General features: G+C 38.2%; 1 protein-coding gene across 1 annotated transcript; it reads right to left on the bottom strand.

The window, feature by feature from the left end:
- Positions 1–1665: 1665 nt before the first annotated feature.
- Positions 1666–18791, bottom strand: fech (ferrochelatase). The gene is made up of 11 exons (XM_084137319.1): positions 18565–18791; positions 17071–17179; positions 14778–14897; positions 14545–14693; positions 11509–11643; positions 9290–9396; positions 8845–8943; positions 8655–8762; positions 7161–7325; positions 6350–6409; positions 1666–5464 (listed from the first exon to the last, which is right to left on the bottom strand). The coding sequence occupies exons 1-11, from the start codon at positions 18599–18601 to the stop codon at positions 5330–5332; spliced, it is 1224 nt and encodes a 407-aa protein (XP_083993445.1). The 5' UTR covers positions 18602–18791; the 3' UTR covers positions 1666–5329.
- Positions 18792–19669: the final 878 nt, after the last annotated feature.

Genomic DNA, 19669 nt, shown 5'->3' with positions numbered 1-19669 from the left:
TGTAGTCAAGACCAGATCTCCAAGACCAAGATTAATCAAGACCAGAGGTGTAGTCAAGACAAGATCTCCAAAACCAAGACCAAGATTAATCAAGACCAGAGGTGTAGTCAAGACCAAAACTAGGACTAAGACCAATCAAGACCATAGGTGTAGTCAAGACCAGTCAAAACCAGAGGTGTAGTCAAGACCAGACCTCCAGAACCAAGACCAAGATTTATCAAGACCAGAGGTGTAGTCAAGACCGGTCCACCAAGACCAGTCAAGACCAATCAAGACCAGAGGTGTAGTCAAGACCAGATCTCCAAAACCAAGACCAAGATTAATCAAGACCAGAGGTGTAGTCAAGACCAAAACTAAGACTAAGACCAACCAAGACCATAGGTGTAGTCAAGACCAGTCCATCAAGACCAGTCAAAACCAGAGGTGTAGTCAAGAGCAATCAAGACCAGAGGTGTAGTCAAGACCAGTCCATCAAGACCAGTCAAAACCAGAGGTGTAGTCAAGAGCAATCAAGACCAGAGGTGTAGTCAAGACCAAAACTAAGACTAAGACCAACCAAGACCATAGGTGTAGTCAAGACCAAAAAAGACTCTTTCAAAAACACACATTGAATGTTTGTCATGTCAATATAAACAATGTTTAATACTTTTTTATTTGCATTGTATCACCAAGCACTTCTTTATCAAATGCATGAAACTCTCAGCTTTTCTCTGGTAAGTGGCTTATGTTGGTGTGATTCCTGTCAAACATCTTTCTCTCAGTCTGTTCCTTCTCTCCGTCAAGGCTCTGGGGCAACAGGCGCTCGTGTTCCCGTCTTATCAGGTGGCATTTGGCTTTTCATTACTTGTGAGGAGGATAAGAGCCGAGAGATAAGGTGTGACATTAAGAGATCGTCCACACATGTTGTGAGAGACAGACGCCAGTCAAAGTAAACGCTGACAGCTGCCATCGACTGTCTGATGCTGAAAACAGAGCTGGAAAAGGCCACTTCGCCACAATAATCCATCCAAACACCAGCACAGAGGGAAAAAGCATGGCGTTCAGTGAAATGCCAGGAGGAATAAAACCCAGCAAAACTATTTTTTCTGTTGCATTCATCAGTTTATGACCATAAAAACATTCATCTCATGTAAACCTATAATTACACATTGGAAAACCAATTTTTCCCACCTGACCATTAAAAACCGCAAATATTATTACATGATGCACTTTCTGGTCAGTATTTTGCAGAGGTGAATTAATAAGCAATCTTAGGTATTCTGCCGTCAACAATAATGATTTTACACATGAATGTATTTGGCATTTTAATAACCTCCAACTCTTGTAATTCTGGTAATTCTGACACAATGTTAACGCAGGATTAGAGCAACTTTAAAAGTTAGAAATGCCTATAGTCAATAGAGTTCAGTGTTATTAAAATATCATTGAGACACTCTTATAGTTTTTAAAATATTTTGAATTAGTTTTTGTTTATATTGTCTAATTTCACTTTTTTTTGGTATAGTTTAGTTTTAGTTATTTTATAGTTGAGCAGAATGTGAAAATTTATTTTCAGTTAACGTTTGTTTTATTTCAAGTAAGGAAAATGTTTTTTTTTTTTTGTAATGGTTTTTAGTTGAAGCATAAACCCTGGTTTCCATAACAAAAGACACTTTGAAACTGATACATTTGCAACAAATACATTTATTTCCAATAAACACAGATGTAAATCTCAGACCATATGTACACGATTCATTCATCTCTGCCTTCAGTGTAACTACAGGTTTAAAAAGTTCAAACATACACACAAAATACAGATCACGTAAATCAAGTCAAGGACCTCTGACGCTCACATATGATGCAATTCTTACCATGAACATTTTTTTAATAAAAATAATTCTAGGTTACATTTCACTGAGGAAAAATGAAGAAATTAAGCATATTTTGCATTGTGACATTGCTTTCATGATAATCAAACTACACATACAAATATATAACAAATACTAATATGAAGCATCCTGACTGAATAATAAATCATGTCTTCATTACAGCAATAAGAATGAGATTTTATTCCCCATAAGAGTTAAAAGAATTCGAGTGCTTTACTGTCATGATAATAACATCACAATACAAAATATTTTAATGAACCTCAACCTAATAAATTTCACTCTATGTAAAATGTAATTTTCTTTTTTTTTTACTTTTGATTTTTTTTGGGTGAAATAAAGCGTCAAACAGCAGCGAGACATTTTTGTGCGTTTCTGCAGCTGAACCCAGAATAAAATCTGGTGGAAGGTACGAGTAATCGAGAAAAATCAATATATATATACGAATATATATATATAAATATTAGTGCTGTCAAATCGATCAATCACGATTAATCGCATCTAACATAAAAGTTTGTGTTTACATAACATAATATATGTATGTGTGTGTATATATATATATATATTTATATATTGTGTGTTATGTGACATATAGACTGTATATATATATACACACACACACACACACACCATATGAAACAAGAGAAGCAGAAACAAGAGAAATCCAGAGAACAGCGGAGTTTCAGGATTATTAAACATTCACACAAAGAAACGTCATGGAAACTAATTAATGATCATGTGACTCTGAACTGACTCATTTCATTGTTTAAGACGTTCTTTGGATCATCTCAAATAATAATAATAATAAATAAGTACATTTTCAACTGATGTACATTTTTACTCTAATTTTGGATGATGATAATATAATTTGTCATGAAAATAAATTAAAATTAATATCTCTCAGACTTTTGGAGCCAGCACATGAGGAGAACGAGCAAAACACAGAGATTGTAAGATGGAAAAAAGGTCCATGGAGAAGAAAAGTGATTTCTCGTTCATCTCTCTCTCTCTCCCCACATCTGTCCTTTCCAATCGCTCATCTGATCAGTCTCTCCCCTACAGAATCACTCACTGGTTCATTTCTCCTTTCTGCTCCATCATCGCCCTGTTTCTCTCTCTCTCTCTCTGCAGAAATCAATGCTCTCTCTCAATTAGAGGTCACAGAGCCGCTGCAGTTACACTTTTCAATTACCAGGAGGATCCAGTGGCCCCAGAGCATCACACACACACACACACACACACACACACACACACACGCTTACGCTCACACTCAAACTCACACACACACTCACACACACACACACACACACACGCTTACGCTCACACTCAAACTCACGCTCACACACACACTCACACACACCTCACAATCACACACACACACACACACGCTTACGCTCACACTCAAACTCACGCTCACACACACACTCACACTCAAACTCACACACTCACACTTACACCTCACAATCACACACACGCTCACACTTACACCTCACAATCACACACACTCACACACGCTCACGCTCACACATGCTCACTCTCACACACACACACAAACACGCTTACGCTTACGCTCACACTCAAACTCACGCTCACACTCAAACTCACATCATGTGACGGGAAAAGAAGCTAAAGACGTTTAAACACACAAACTGAAGCGCTTTCTAATCTGATCATCCACAACGTCTGTCTAAAACACCACACTGCGTTAAAGAGAGGCTGACGGATGCGTGAAGGCACGAGATATCAGAGGCGTTATGAAGCCTAGGTACGAGTGAGAGGGAGACCGAGGGGTCAAAGGTCAGAGTGAGGGGACCGAGGGGTCAAAGGTCAGAGTGAGAGGGGACGCGAGGGGTCAAAGGTCAGAGTGAGAGGGGGACCGAGGGGTCAAAAGTCAGAGTGAGGGGACCGAGGGGTCAAAGGTCAGAGTGAGAGGGGACCCGAGGGGGTCAAAGGTCAGAGTGAGAGGACCGAGGGGTCAAAGGTCAGAGTGAGAGGGGACGCGAGGGGTCAAAGGTCAGAGTGAGAGGGGACACGAGGGGTCAAAGGTCAGAGTGAGAGGGGGACCGAGGGGTCAAAAGTCAGAGTGAGGGGACCGAGGGGTCAAGGGTCAGAGTGAGAGGGGACCACATGGGTCAAGGGTCAGAGTGAGAGGGGGACCGCATGGGTCAAGGGTCAGAGTGAGAGGGGGACCGCATGGGTCAAAGGTCAGAGTGAGAGGGGGACCGCATGGGTCAAGGGTCAGAGTGAGAGGGGGACCGCATGGGTCAAGGGTCAGAGTGAGAGGGGGACCGCATGGGTCAAGGGTCAGAGTGAGAGGGGGACCGCATGGGTCAAGGGTCAGAGTGAGAGGGGGACCGCATGGGTCAAGGGTCAGAGTGAGAGGGGGACCACATGGGTCAAGGGTCAGAGTGAGAGGGGGACCACATGGGTCAAAGGTCAGAGTGAGAGGGGGACCACATGGGTCAAAGGTCAGAGACTGAGGTTTCAGATGCGCTGGGGATTTTATCACAGGAAGAGTTCAGTCATCAAACCCATATGACTTCATTCCTCGCCCTATAAAGCCTACTGTATCATAATTAATAACCAAAGGCCTCAACATGATCAAAACCTGTCGCACGCAATCATGAGGTTGTTTTAGAAGTTTTTAGTAGTTTTTTTATTCCTTTTAGTGTAACTGTACAAACATCCACCTTTACAGATTTTTATCAAGTAAACATAAGCATAACTTTAATATTTTTAGTAATATTTAAACTGGACTAAAGCAGATTATCCAGACATAATTTAATAGAAAAGTATCAAATATGTTCATCTCTCAAACATCCTTGTATTACATTGCATCAAATATTTTAAAACTACAGAGATTTGATCATAAAACAAAGCATTTCAATATCATCTTATCTTATACTGTATATAAATAGCTATAAAAGCCTGACGTATCAAATATGATACTCAAAGAACACACGCACATTTTTTTGGTTTTTTAGATTCTTTATATTAATGTTTCATTGATTTTTCTGATTATTTATCATGAGATATGACTTGAGCACTATATTCAACTACATTCAGTCACATGATGCTTTAATGGTGTTTCCAGCTCAACATCTCCACAGAAGAAACACAATCACACAGGTTTAAAGCACACGAGTGAATGAACTCTTCCTCTTCAGCCGATCTGATGCACACATGCGCGACACACACTTTTAGCACCATGTTTTGTTTTGCTTTTTTTTTTGGACTGCATTTAGTTGTTTAAGGGAAGAAATGATCACATGCAAGGAAAAAAACTGGACGGAAAGACATAGTAAGAAAAACAAAAAGGCGAAGAGGTTTCCGCTGAAATCAAACGGTGGAACGGATGCCGGAGACGTTTGCATGTTTATTCGTCACAGTGGGAAATGGACACACGCCTCTCTCCGTGTTCAAGCTAACCTCGAGCCACGCCGGTCCTGGTGAGAGGTCAGAGGTCAGGGTTTCTGGCTGGCGAAGAAGGCCTTGGTCTGACCACAGGTGGGGTTCACACACAGCGGACAGCGGAGGGTCAGCTGACGGGAACACGACTCGTTGGACTTCAGATGAGCCTGAACCAGATCAGCCAATGCCTGAGAGAACCAGAGACACGAGTGTGACATGCTTGTTCTGTGACGAAACCTAGTGAGACCACTGCATAGGGGGCACCACATAGGCGGCACCGCATAGGGGGCACCGCATAGGCGGCACTGCATAGGCTGCACTGCATAGGGGGCACCACTACATAGGGGGCACCACATAGGCTGCACTACATAGGGGGCCCTACATAGGGGGCACCACTACATAGGGGGCACCACTACATAGGGGGCACCACACAGGCGGCACCGCATAGGCTGCACCGCATGGGGGCACTACATAGGGGGCACTACATAGGCTGCACTACATAGGGGGCACCACTACATAGGGGGCACCGCATAGGCTGCACTGCATGGGGGCACTACTACATAGGGGGCACCACTACATAGGGGGCACCACTACATAGGGGGCACCACTACATAGGGGGCACCACATAGGCTGCACTGCATAGGCTGCACCGCATAGGCTGCACTACATAGGGGGCACCACATAGGCTGCACTACATAGGGGGCACCACTACATGGGGGCACCGCATAGGCGGCACTACATAGGGGGCACTGCATAGGCTGCACCACATAGGGGGCACCACATAGGCGGTACTACATAGGGGGCACCGCATAGGCGGCACTACATAGGGGGCACTGCATAGGCTGCACCACATAGGGGGCACCACATAGGCGGTACTACATAGGGGGCACCGCATAGGCGGCACTACATAGGCGGCACTACATAGGGGGCACCACATAGGCGGCACTACATAGGGGGCACTACATAGGCGGCACTACATAGGCGGCACCACATAGGCGGCACTACATAGGGGGCACCACATAGGGGGCACTACATAAATGATGATGTTATTGCTGCTGTAGAGACTCTCTTACCCTGAAGAACAGAGGATTTCCATTGAGAGATTCTGCTCGTCTGATGTTCTCCACTCCACACTGAAAACACACACACACGTCAACATTTAAGCCAATAACACTGCTTACAATATTCAATAATACTGTGTACAATATTCAATCTGCTTACAACATTACATTTGCATTACTGTCCATGTACATAAACAGAGACTTTTGAATGAAAATGACAGAAAAAGTCAATTTTTGATGGACAATTATCTTATGCTTTTATGTTACCATTTGATTCATTGCTATTCTGTAATAGGTTGTTAATGCTTTGAATTAATTTTATTTTTATATTTTTTTGTTTTCAATTTAATTTTAAAGTTTAATTTTTAGTTTAAAGTAATTCAACAAACTTTTGCCTTGGCAACTAGCTGAAATAAAACAAGTTTAAGTTTATTTTATTTTATTTCAGTTAATGTTTATTTTATTTCAAGTAATGAAAATTATTTCTTATAATATATAGTAAAGTGTGTGTATATATATATATATATATATATATATATATATATATATATATATATATATATATATATATATATATATATAGATAATAACAATAATGATATACATAATATATTATACATATTATTATATAAATACTATTATGGAAGTATAAAATCATATTACTTTAAATGTTTATATAACTATTACTATTAATAACAATATAAATAGTATTACTATAATTAATATAACAATGATGAACATAATATAAATATAATTTTTTTACAATAATAATAAGATTATAATGAAAGTATAAATAACATTATCCACACACACACACACACACCTCTTCTCCGAGGATCTGCGAGTACTCGATGTCGAGTTCGTGCAGTGTTTCGATGTGGTCGCTGGTGAAAGCGATGGGAACCAGCAGGAGATTCTTCTTCCCGCGCTCACACAGGCCCTTGATGACATCATCAGTCTGCGGCCCCAGCCACGGCATCGGCCCCACCTACAGGAGCCCAGCAGGGACACAATTCACCATCACACGCTCAGCTATGGGAGTCCATTTACAACACATAAGGAAAAAAAAAATCATGTTTTTGTAAATCATAATTATGACATAAAAGTAAAATTCTGACATACCCAAGTCGAAATTATAACACCGTAAGAAGAAATTATGATTTAAAAAGACAGACTTCAATCTCAATTTTGACTTTATCTCAATTTCAACTCATGTCATGATTATAGCATAAAAGGTCAGAATAGTAGTGTGTCATAATTAAGATTTCCCAAAGCGAGATGTGGCAGAAAGGGCTTCAATACTGCAGTGCAGTTAAAGCTGATGAGCACTAGATGCCTCTGTTTATCAGCTGGTCTCAAACTACAGTTTCAGAACCATTACAAGAAGAAACACCAAAGTCCTCAAATAATACACTTAACAGAAAGTGAAAACTTTACTCAGTTAAAAGTATCTGAAACTTATATTTTCACGTAACTGCCAAAAACATACTTGAGTGAAAAAAAGAAAGAAAAAAGTTTCACTTGCACTAGAGTAAAGTACAGATCGCACAAAATAATACAAAAAAATTACTCTTTACAATCAATCATGAGTTAAATTACATCTGGATGTGTGTTTTTTTCATTTTGAATTTTTTTTCTGTTTCTGAGATGAGATGCAGAAAAGCCAATTCAATCAGTTATGTTTCCAGCCACCTACTTATATGCGGATTTTGGGATATCGCATTAAAAAATAAAATAAAACCTGGATAGAAACGCATAGATCCTAAAATTGCTCATAAAAACGTATGTGCTCAATTGAAGTGGATACAATTTTTATCGGCTAAAGAAAACATGCACATAAACTACAATGGAAACGTTTGATGAATAAATCCCTCGATGCGAAACAAGTAACTCATGAGAGGCTGTGATTGGATAACTGGAGTAGCCAGCGGACCAATGGCGTCGCAGCATCTCAAATGTTGGTTTGGTGTTTCTGAAAGTCAAAGTGTGTGATCAGAATGATTTGGGTTAATTCCCTCCAGAAGCGTCTCACATGAGTGTGTTCACACACACCAGCATCCGAACGCAAGAGAACATGACAGTGTTTATTGTGTTTCGTCTGACGCTCTGAGACACACTCGTTTATGATGGAGGGAAAAACAGCCCGATTGAAGAAACGTACAGTTTATTATTGATATTTTGCACCAATTTCCCAGGAAGTGACGATTTTGTTTTCTTGATCACAAGGGGTGGAAACGCTGCTTTATTCACAAATGTTAAATTCGCACTTTTGGATGGAAACACAGTTATTGATGTGGCTTTATGAAGTGATCGTGACCTTTGACTGCCAGACGAGCCTGTACGGGTTACAGTGGCCTAATCGCTCCATCACCCTCTGAACTGTAGCGCCAACCTCCTGCGGGTACGGGTCGCCCCTGTTCACCACCTAAACACACACACACACACAAACTTGATTACTTTTGACTGGAGACAACACACCAGTGCATCAGACGTTGTGTGTGACTCACTGAGAGCGGCAGAGAGTGAGCCGAGAACAGAATCACCACATCGTCTCTCTTCTCTGGAGGAAACTTCTCCAGCTCGTTACGAATATGATCAGCAAAACACTGAAAGAAAACACAGAAATCATCTTTAATTGCAGCAAGAGACGTGACGTAATAATGATGATGACAGGGAAAGAGCAGCAAACAACCAGCAAGAGTGTATTCAGATGAATTATAAATGATTAATAAAATAACATTATTGAATCAGGCAAATGTGCACCTCAAAGCATCTTCAAAAGTTTATTAATATTAATATTTATTAATATTATTACAATATATATATATATATATATATATATATATATATATATATATATAAAAATGTATTGGACAAATCAACTGGATAAACACAGTAAATTTAGTTTATTAAACTCAAAAAAGATGGTTTAACAGTGTGATCATGTGTTACCTCAATCAGCAGAGGGTGTGTCGGCCACCTGTCAATCACACTCCAGCGCATCTTTGGCCTGTCGGCGCGGTTACTGTAGTATCTGTATATAGCGTTCAGACTGCTGCCTGATCACACACACATTCACAGATTACACTTCAGATGCATCAGAAAAATGATTTTACAAAAACATGTAGCAATTACAAACCCTAAGGGCCAGATTTACTAACGGCTTGAGCCAGAGCAAACGCTCTTCAGGCGTTAAAAACTACTAGGATTTACTAAAGACACGCAGTGAAAAATTAGCAATGGACAGATATTTTGCGGCCTAAACGAAATTTCTTTTTCAGATGCAAAATTTATGGGAGGAGAGTATTTAAAGAGGCCATTATGCCCTTTTACAAAGTCTTGATTGTGTTTTTAGTCTCTACTAGAACAGGTTTTCCAGCTTGAATGTTGATTATTCTCCTCATATTCTCCATTGTTTAATCTCCTCTCTTCCCAGTCTGTCAGTAACGCTCTGTTCACTTCCTGTCTCTATGAAGCCCCTCCGTCTGAAAAGCACACTGTGCTCTGATTGGTCGGCTGGAGCAGTGTGTTGTGATTGGTCGAGCGCTTTGAGTGTTTGGGAAATGTCCCGCCCCTTACCAGAACCACCAGTTTAACACACTACTAACTAACTCAACCAGGCCCCGCCCCTTTATTCTGCATATGAATTATTATAATGAGGAATACTGTGACGTGTTCGTTCCCGGAAGAAACTCAAGACTACAATGGAGGCGTTTCAGGAGTTCAGAAACACTGACACTGATATACAGAAGAACTCCCGCTGGAGGGACTTTGTGCTTTGGAACTTTGCAGAGCTTTTTACTGGTACATTCCTCTGAGCTTTTCTCATTTGTAATGTCTCTCAGCCATCTCTCTTTCTACAGTCTTTCTTCAAATCTCCCTCTTGCTCACTGATCACGAGTGGACACGCCCCCTACAGCTGATTGGCACTTTCTCTCCTCCCTCATCATGAGTGGACACGCCCCCTACAGCTGATTGGCACTTTCTCTCCTCCCTCATCATGAGTGGACACGCCCCCTACAGCTGATTGGCTCTTTCTCTCCTCCCTCATCATGAGTGGACACGCCCCCTCCTTCTGATTAGCTCTCTCTCCTCCCCATCGTGAGTGGACACACCCCCTACAGCTGATTGGCTCTTTCTCTCTTCCCTCATCATGAGTGGACACGCCCCCTCCTTCTGATTAGCTCTCTCTCCTCCCCATCATGAGTGGACACACCCCCTACAGCTGATTGGCTCTTTCTCTCCTCCCTCATCATGATGGACACGCCCCCTCCTTCTGATTAGCTCTCTCTCCTCCCCATCATGAGTGGACACACCCCCTACAGCTGATTGGCTCTTACTTTCCTCCCTCATCATGAGTGGACACGCCCCCTCCTTCTGATTAGCTTTCTCTCTCCTCCCCATCATGAGTGGACACACCCCCTACAGCTGATTGGCTCTTTCTCTCCTCCCTCATCATGAGTGGACACGCCCCCTCCTTCTGATTAGCTCTCTCTCCTCCCCATCATGAGTGGACACACCCCCTACAGCTGATTGGCTCTTTCTCTCCTCCCTCATCATGAGTGGACACGCCCCCTCCTTCTGATTAGCTCTCTCTCCTCCCCATCATGAGTGGACACACCCCCTACAGCTGATTGGCTCTATCTCTCCTCCCTCATCATGAGTGGACACGCCCCCTCCTTCTGATTAGCTCTCTCTCTCCTCCCCATCATGAGTGGACACGCTCCCTACTGCTGATTGGCTCTTTCTCTCCTCCCTCATCATGAGTGGACACGCCCCCTCCTGCTGATTGGCTCTTTCTCTCCTCCCTCATCATGAGTGGACACGCTCCCTACTGCTGATTGGCTCTTTCTCTCCTCCCTCATCATGAGTGGACACGCCCCCTCCTGCTGATTGGCTCTTTCTCTCCTCCCTCATCATGAGTGGACACGCCCCCTACTGCTGATTGGCTACAAGTGTGATGTGCTGCTCGGTCCGATCCACTTTCAACAGAGTTTCTCAGAAATCGCTTACTGCACCTTTAATTTGCGCATTGTCAGTATTTCAGTCGGAGATCTTTCCACTCCCATCGGTGCTTTTATGGGATTGCTAATTTGCCGTGTTCAGTAAATCTAGCCCTAACTCTGTTAAAGGCTTTTGAGGGGTAGAACAGTGGTGTGTGCGAGCGCCACCTGTGGTAGAACAGCTGTATTGTGGGTATTGTGTAAAGGCCACGGCTCTCTCCACTCCGTCCTTCTCCATCTGTTCGATGGCGTCCTCAGTCAGAGGATTCACGTACCGGAAACCGATGTAAAACTTGTGTGGAGCTGCACAAACACACAGAGACAGATGATTAACACGGATTATCAAAGGCACATTTCATCACATACATCAATTATCAAAGGCACATTTCAGCTTATACTACATCTTTAGTTCGTCAGATTCATTCAAGGTTAATGTTGTTGTTTTTTTTACTTTTTGTAAAACAAAAATCGATTTACTTGATTGATAGTTGCTTAGTTTATTCTGCAGTTTTTATTCTATTATAATTTACTTTTATTTTGCACCAGTTTTATTTATATTTTGAAATAATATTTTTATTTTTCATACTAATTTTAGTTTAATTTTTAGTAATTTCACTGCTTTGTCATTTTATTATTATTATTATTATTTTTGAAATATTGCTATTTAGTTTTCATTTAAGTTTTAGATAGATTTAGTTATTTATTTCCAGTTAATTTTATTCCAGGTTTTTTTTTGCCAAAGCAGTATTTCTTGTTTTCATTTAATCTTTATACATTATTTAATTTCAGCTTTAATTCAATTAACAGAAATGTTTTAATAGTTTTAGTTAACGATAATAATCATGTTTTGCACAATTCTTTTTTTTGTCTCTTTTGTTGATATTAGCTGATTTTTTATTGTATTATTATTATTATACTATTTCAATATTTTACTATAAATTGAGAGTAAATATTATTTGTTCATTCATTTGTTTGTTTAATTCAACACATGCTTTGGAAATTCAAGCATTTTGTTATAAATATTTCATATTTCATGCTCAGAACCAAATCATAACACAGTTACTGGCACATTTCCACATCCTGCTTAAGTTTTATTATTATTTTGAAGATTAATTAGCAGATTAAATAATCAGCTGCTTTTATTTATTTATTTATTTTGAATTATTATTTTATTTATTTGTTTATTATTTTTTATTGTTAATATGACCAGACTGATTTATTTTCCTTATTTCTACAGTTATTTTACAGTACATTGAGAGTAATTTATTAGTTTACTTGAACACATGATGTTTTGGGATGACATTCATGAGCAGGTTACTGTGGATCGTAACTAAATCTTGTCTGTTAATGAAAAACTGCTAACCTTATGAAAAGAGGCGCTTTAGGAAGTCCCACTGAAGTCATTCATGAGTTTATCAGAGAGGTGTGTGTGTGAGAGTGTCACAGGGGTGTGTGAGACACTCCTCTGAGGTTCATCTATCATTCACACACACACTCTTATCTCGTCTTTATCAGCACTAAACACTGACTGCATCTCTTTTCAATAAAGACGACAGTTTGTCTGTTTGTCTCTGATTATTTTATGATCCGTTACAAAAGACACGCGACACCATCAGACTGTCTCAACGCACAGTTCGTCAGCGCTAGAATTTGAATGTTGATTTTTGACAGACCTCACAAATAGAAGCTGTGTTTTCATTTATAAAGACAATTAATTCTGTTAAAAAATAATACTGTGTATAATACAAATATTTCTATTAAACGCTTCTATTAGACTTGAAAATAAAGGCTCTTTATTGGTGTTAAGAACTTTTAGCATCCTCAGAATCCTTCAACTGCACTAAAGGTTCTCTTTATCAGATTATTAAAATGTTCTTAGAACTAAGAAAAATGGTTCATGGAATCGCTGTGAAAATTCCATTTCGGAATCTTTATGTTTAAGAGTGTATTACATTTTTTATACCGACTATACGACTGAACTGTTACATGTATTTTTTTATTTTTTTATGTAAATTTAACTTTTTTAACATTTTTTTATTTTTTTATGTAAAATTGAATGCCTGTTATTTATTTCAATACATTTTGTTAATTATTTATTTGAATACTTTAACAATAAACTCGTATTTTTTTATCTTTATTTTCTTCAGACATTTTTAAGTGAGACTTAAAATGAAACCCAAAAATGAAAATTATCTCATAATTTACTTTCCTCTTTCAGCCGAACATATAAAATTAAATAAAATGGTAACACTTTACAATAAGGTTCATTAGTTAACTACATTAGTTAACATTAACTAATAATGAACTGCACTTATACAGCATTTGTTCATCTTTGTTAATGTTAATTTCAACATTTACTAATACTTTATTAAAATCTTGTTAACATTAGGTAATGCACTGTGAACTAACATGAACAAACAATGAACAGCTTTATTTTCATTAACTAACATTAACAAAGATTAACAAAAACAGTAGTAAATGTATTGCTCACTGTTAGTTCATGTTAGTTAATACATTTACTAATGTTTAATAAAGGAACCTTATTGTAAAGTGTTACCAATAAAATAAAATCAACCCACACGACTACAGAGGGTTAATAACGGCCTTCTAAAGCAAAGCCATGGGTTCGTTCTTGCACAAAAATATCCATATTTAAAACTTTATGAACTATAATCACTGGCTTCCAGCAACAGCCGTTTCAGAAGGACTTTATTAAGGCGCATGGATCACTTTTATGATGGACGGATGTGCTTTATGGAGCTTCAAAACTCTGATCATGTTCGGCTGAAGGTCAAGTCACCTTTATTTATGTAGTGCTTTTTACAATAAAGATTGTTTCAAAGCAGCTTTACAGAGATAACTGGAAAATAATCCAATAAAGTTTGTTTCTAGAAGAAAATAGCGTCACAGTCCAACTAAAGTTTTTGATGTAAAAAAGTTATTAATTTAGTTCATTTATATTTATATATAAACAGAGCTCAGTTCAGTTCTCATATAATGGTGTCAATGCAGGCGGATCAATAATATTGTTGAATATTAAATTAAATGTCCTCAACTAAGCAAGCCAAAGGCAAGAAAAGGCGAAAGAAGAAAGTCATACACACATAGGGAAGGTGAGCAAATCATGGGATAATTTTCATTTCACAGTAAGAGTCCAGGTATATTTATCTCCGCATGTGTTTCGGGTTTAACCCGCGCTCTCACCCGTCTCCGGACACATCTCGTCCAGGAGTTTGACCATTCCCTCGCCCTGCATGCTGGTCCAGGCTTTGATAGGAGAGCCTCCTCCGATCTTGCTGTACTGCTCCTGGATCTTCGGTGTGCGTCTCTTGGCAATGAAAGGGCCGAGTTTACTGCGACACACGGGGAACACACACGTTTGAGAAGCTCTGAAAGACACGACAGTTTTTCACTCGCTCCGGTCCAGAGATTCTTACTTTTGCACGGGAAGTTTCATGAGGTCTGTGTCCATGAAGAGCCGTAAGAGGAAGTCGTGCACGTCTTCCAGTTTCTCCGGGCCGCCCATGTTCAACATCAGAATCCCTGTTTTGGGTTTTCTGCAGATGAAATGAGTCGATCAGCCGTGCATTTCCTCAAACCGTAGTTCCAGCGAACGGCATATTGCAAACTAACGTGGTTATAACTAGTTTAGTTAAATTTATTTCCAGTCAAACCAAAAATTATCCAGGAACCAGATATCATTTTTGATCTTTTTTTAATAGTGTGTGCAGGACACTATAGTTCATTAGTGTAAGAGAGGAGAGCAGAATAAAGTAAACTGTAACATATTATACCCAAATATTCTTCATACCAGTAAAATTTATAAAAAATTTGGGAGCAAAAATGATTCGGACACTTTGAGCTGATCATGTTTTGCTGAAGTGTGTTTTCTTTAATTGCTAATGCTCTTTTTACACACAGACTGAACACAATGAAGCATTGCTTGGTGATTGGTTGAGCTAAACTGGTATTATCTAAATGTGTAGTTAAATTTAACAGCTGACAGATATTCAACATAATTCATGTGTGAGACAGTCTAACAGAAGGACGGACAAAACCAGGCAAATATCAACTGAGTTCTGCTCATATTTTATTACCGTTTTCTAAACTATAGCGAATAAACTGTGATAATGTGAGAAATGTTGAAGGAGTCTGAATACACTTTGGTTTGATTATATATAGCGCATTTAATAACGACAGAGCGTTATTATTATTATAAGTAGCAATAAAACAAGTAACAGAATAAAACAAATCACAGAAGTACACAACAATAAATTCGCACAAAATAAAACCGTATACAGCAGTTAGTCCAGCCCATAGGCCACTTTAAAGTCCCCCTGTGGTAAAAATCCATGTTGTTTATGTGTCTATGTGGTGTTTTTAATGTGCTTTAAGACAAACCATGTGTAAGTTCATAAGTCGACAGCATTGCTGAGTATTTTCTCCTTAAAACTGCAGTGAATCAAAGACAGTCTCAAAAACACGCTTTGAAATCGCTGGTGTTTCTGACGTCACAAACTACCTTGTAACCAATCAGATCAACGTGTGATCGTCAACCAGTGGATCTCTGAGCTGAGTGAGTGAGTGGAGGCGGGGCTCATTTGCATATTCATAGAACCATTACTTTAAAAAAAAAATTTTTAAATATGTAATTTTGGTGATCAAAGATTAGTTTTAAGGGATAACATTTTTGATAGAATTGAAAAATGCTGAGTTTATTTGTTTATTCTTCGAAATTTAATTGTTAAATGTCTTGCACGAGTGCCTACGGTGTTTGTGAGCACTTCAGTCTCGGAGTCATTTAATGGAAGAAAGTTTTCCACCATCAAACATTTAACAAACAATCAAACAAAGACTGGAGAGACACGTTATGCTCACTAGGGCTGCACGATATTGAAGAAAAATGCGATATGCGAGAACTCATTAAATAATGCAATATTCGATAAGTGTGTGTGTGTGTAAAATAAACTTAAATTATCTATTATATATAACCTACATACGTGTTTCACATTCTTTTTGTGACAAGAAAACATCCCTACAGCTTCTGACAGTGAACATCAGTGTTTTACTGTAGCATAAGAAGTGTTATTTTAACATCAGTGTAAACCTCAGGGTTTAGGGGTTCAGGTTATCCTATATTAGAGTTATTAAACAACAGAAACTGAATAATCAAATGTAAAAATAAAACACTGCTTAGTTTTCACTGTATGAATTAAATATACTGATTCTTATTAAAGCTACAAAAGTTATTCAGCCGAGAGTGAGTGATTTTCTCTTCGTCTTTTGTTCATGGCCGCAGTTATTGCAAGCCGTTGCGATATGCATATCGTGATATATACATTTGCGATATTTCGATATATTGTTGCAGCCCTGGTTTTATTGGAAGATTAAGCTGTATGTCGTCTGCATAACAATGATTTGAAATTGACTTCCATAGTAGGAAAAAATATATACTATGGAAGTCAGTGAGAGCAGAAACTGCCTGGTTACTGACATTCTTCTAAATATCTTCCTTTCTGTTCAGCAGAAGAAAGACATTCATGCAGGACTGAAACAACATGAGGGAGAGTATATGATGACAGAATTTTCATTTTAAAGTGGAGTATCCCTTTAATAGATGTTTTTCTACAGAACTAGTGTTTGTGTGAGTTTTGTTTTTGGGCAAGTGTGATCAGGTGATTTCCCAGCAGGCCTTGAGGCGCACAGGAGGAAGTGAGTGTTTAATTGTACCTGTTCTCTTGAGTCTCTGGAGTGGGTGAAGTGGCGAACGCAGCGGCTGTCGACTGTCGTCTGAGAAACACACTCGTGCACAGACTCACGGAGGGACTGCATCTGACCTCTGACACACACACACACACACACAGCATCACCATCAGTCACAAAACACAAGCATGACCAGAGCACATGCACATGAACATGGTTTTGCAGATCAAATTTATAGAAAATAAATAAATAAAAAATAATTATATATATATATATATATATATATATATATATATATATATATATATATATATATATATATATATATATACACATACATACATATATATATATATATACATTTTGCATAAAATAAAACCTGTAAAACCCAAGCCTCGTTAAAAACCTGTATGATATCAAAACTACATAATGATCGAGTCTGTATTTCATTTGATGAATTTTATAGTTAATTTAAAATAAACACAGCTTTAAGTCTTTTTTAGTGTGAAATATCATACTTTTTTTTTTTTATTACCAAGGTTCAAAACAGCATAAATAAATACATAACTAATATGAAAATACTTGATTATACTTGATAAATACTTGATAAAAGACTTGATTAAGTCACGTATCTAGTATCTGTAAAACCGCATTTTTCCATCTTAAAATTAAACCATTTTATTATAATATTTAGGCCTATTTTATTTTTTTTTGCATAATTTTTTTTAAACAACAAATGCACGTGAAACATTGTTTTATAGATCAAATTAAATAATACAAATATATATTTAGCAATTCAATATAACTTTGAATGCCAATTAAGCAAAAAATAATTTAATTACATAACTTATTTTATACATAAATTATGCATTAATTTACTGTTAACACATTATACATCTGTATATTGCATTCTTCCATGTGGTTTTATAAGGCTATTGTCTATGTAATTTATTTCTTGCATTTTTTATTTTGAAATAGTACATTCATTATTCAACATATTATTTTAACAGCATATCAGAATTAGTACTATCATATAATATTTCTTATATTCTTTAAGACTGACCATAACACCGTGGCATGCATGCTATGATTCATAAAATCATATAATAATATTGCACGTGTCTCGTGCGCTGCTGTTGCGCCGCGCGGCCGCTGGGAGTCGCTGATGGCGCAGTTACGCAAGTTGTAAAAGCATGTGTTGTGTAACATGATGTTTAACGCCACAGAAACTTTAACTCCCGCTTTTTGTTGACGATTCGCTCATGTAAACTTCGTGCACTCATTTTAAAAACATTAAATGAAAACATCTGTGCGAATATTCAGTGAAGAGGATAAAAACTGCAGGAAGAAACCAGAGGAAAGTCATCGAGACACTTTAACCTTCATGAACAGAGCTGACTTAAACACAGCTAATTTCAGCCCTCACACTGCTGATTCTGCACGATTAATTACATTTCTGATTACATAATCATCTCAATGAATGAATGTCATGTGAGTATTTAGATTCATAAACACACTTACGCTGTATCAGCCGGCACGCGCCTCCCAAAACCGCCATTATTTACCGCTCGGGTATAAAATCTCCTCGTATTCCAACGGGAGAAAACAAAGAAAAGCTTGGACTGAAGATTTAAAGCGCTTGCTTGTCTCTTCTGTCTCTCTAAAGCAATGAAATTCCGATATAGAGCTGCTGATCGGTGTCAGTGTTATCACTGCGTCATGACGTATTCAGCTGGCCCCACCCCCGTGTACGTACACACCCTCCCGTACGTCATCACGTCAGGACAGGAGTGACGTGGGGTTTGTTTGTAAAATTAGCTTCTTCATTTGCGCGAATCAAACAGCACAAATAAATTTGACAATCCACACAATCATATAATAGTATATATATATATATATATATATATATATACACGACATTTAAGTAAATAAGTGACTACATGATAAAACAAATACAATTAATTGTTACTTTCACCCTTTATTTATTTTTTCCTGTATTTATTTTACTTTTTTTGCCCTCCCAAATTTACTTATTTATGCAGGATTTGGCCTCCATATTTAATGCCTATCTTGTCAATTACTTTTTATTATTATTACAATAATTTATAATTAATAAAAGGACAGGACTAAATTAAGATGCATGTATATCCGTTTGTCCTGATCTATTGATTGCTTTTTTTTTTATTTATTACACGGAAGTGAAAAGCAGACATTGGGACACAAGCCGTTTTTAACAGGCATTTCCTGTTGCAACTGGTTCTGCTACAAACCATAAAAATAGTTCTTCTCTTTCACTTCACCAAACCAACAATTCATCACAATTTGTTCTTATACGTTTTTGTTATTCAGTTTGTCATTAACAATTAAAAATCTCTATCATTGTGCAATGGGTCAGAATTTCTAGCCCAATTATTCTGAATATTATTATTTTAATTCTTTATTCAAATATTAGATTCACAAATTGCTTGTCTCTCACCTCCATTGTAGTCTTGAGTTTCTTCCGGGAACACGTCACAATATTCCTCATTTAAATAATTAATATGCAGAATAAAGGGGCGGGGCCTGGTTGAGTTAGTTAGTAGTGTGTTAAACTGGTGGTTATGGTAAGGGGCGGGACATTTCCCAA

The sequence above is a fragment of the Abramis brama genome (genome assembly GCF_963993115.1).
Source record: "Abramis brama genome assembly, chromosome: 15".
In the NCBI taxonomy this organism is placed as follows: domain Eukaryota; kingdom Metazoa; phylum Chordata; class Actinopteri; order Cypriniformes; family Leuciscidae; genus Abramis; species Abramis brama.
The sequence above is the reverse complement of the archived record's forward strand: the minus strand, read 5'-3'. Positions and strand labels throughout refer to the sequence as shown.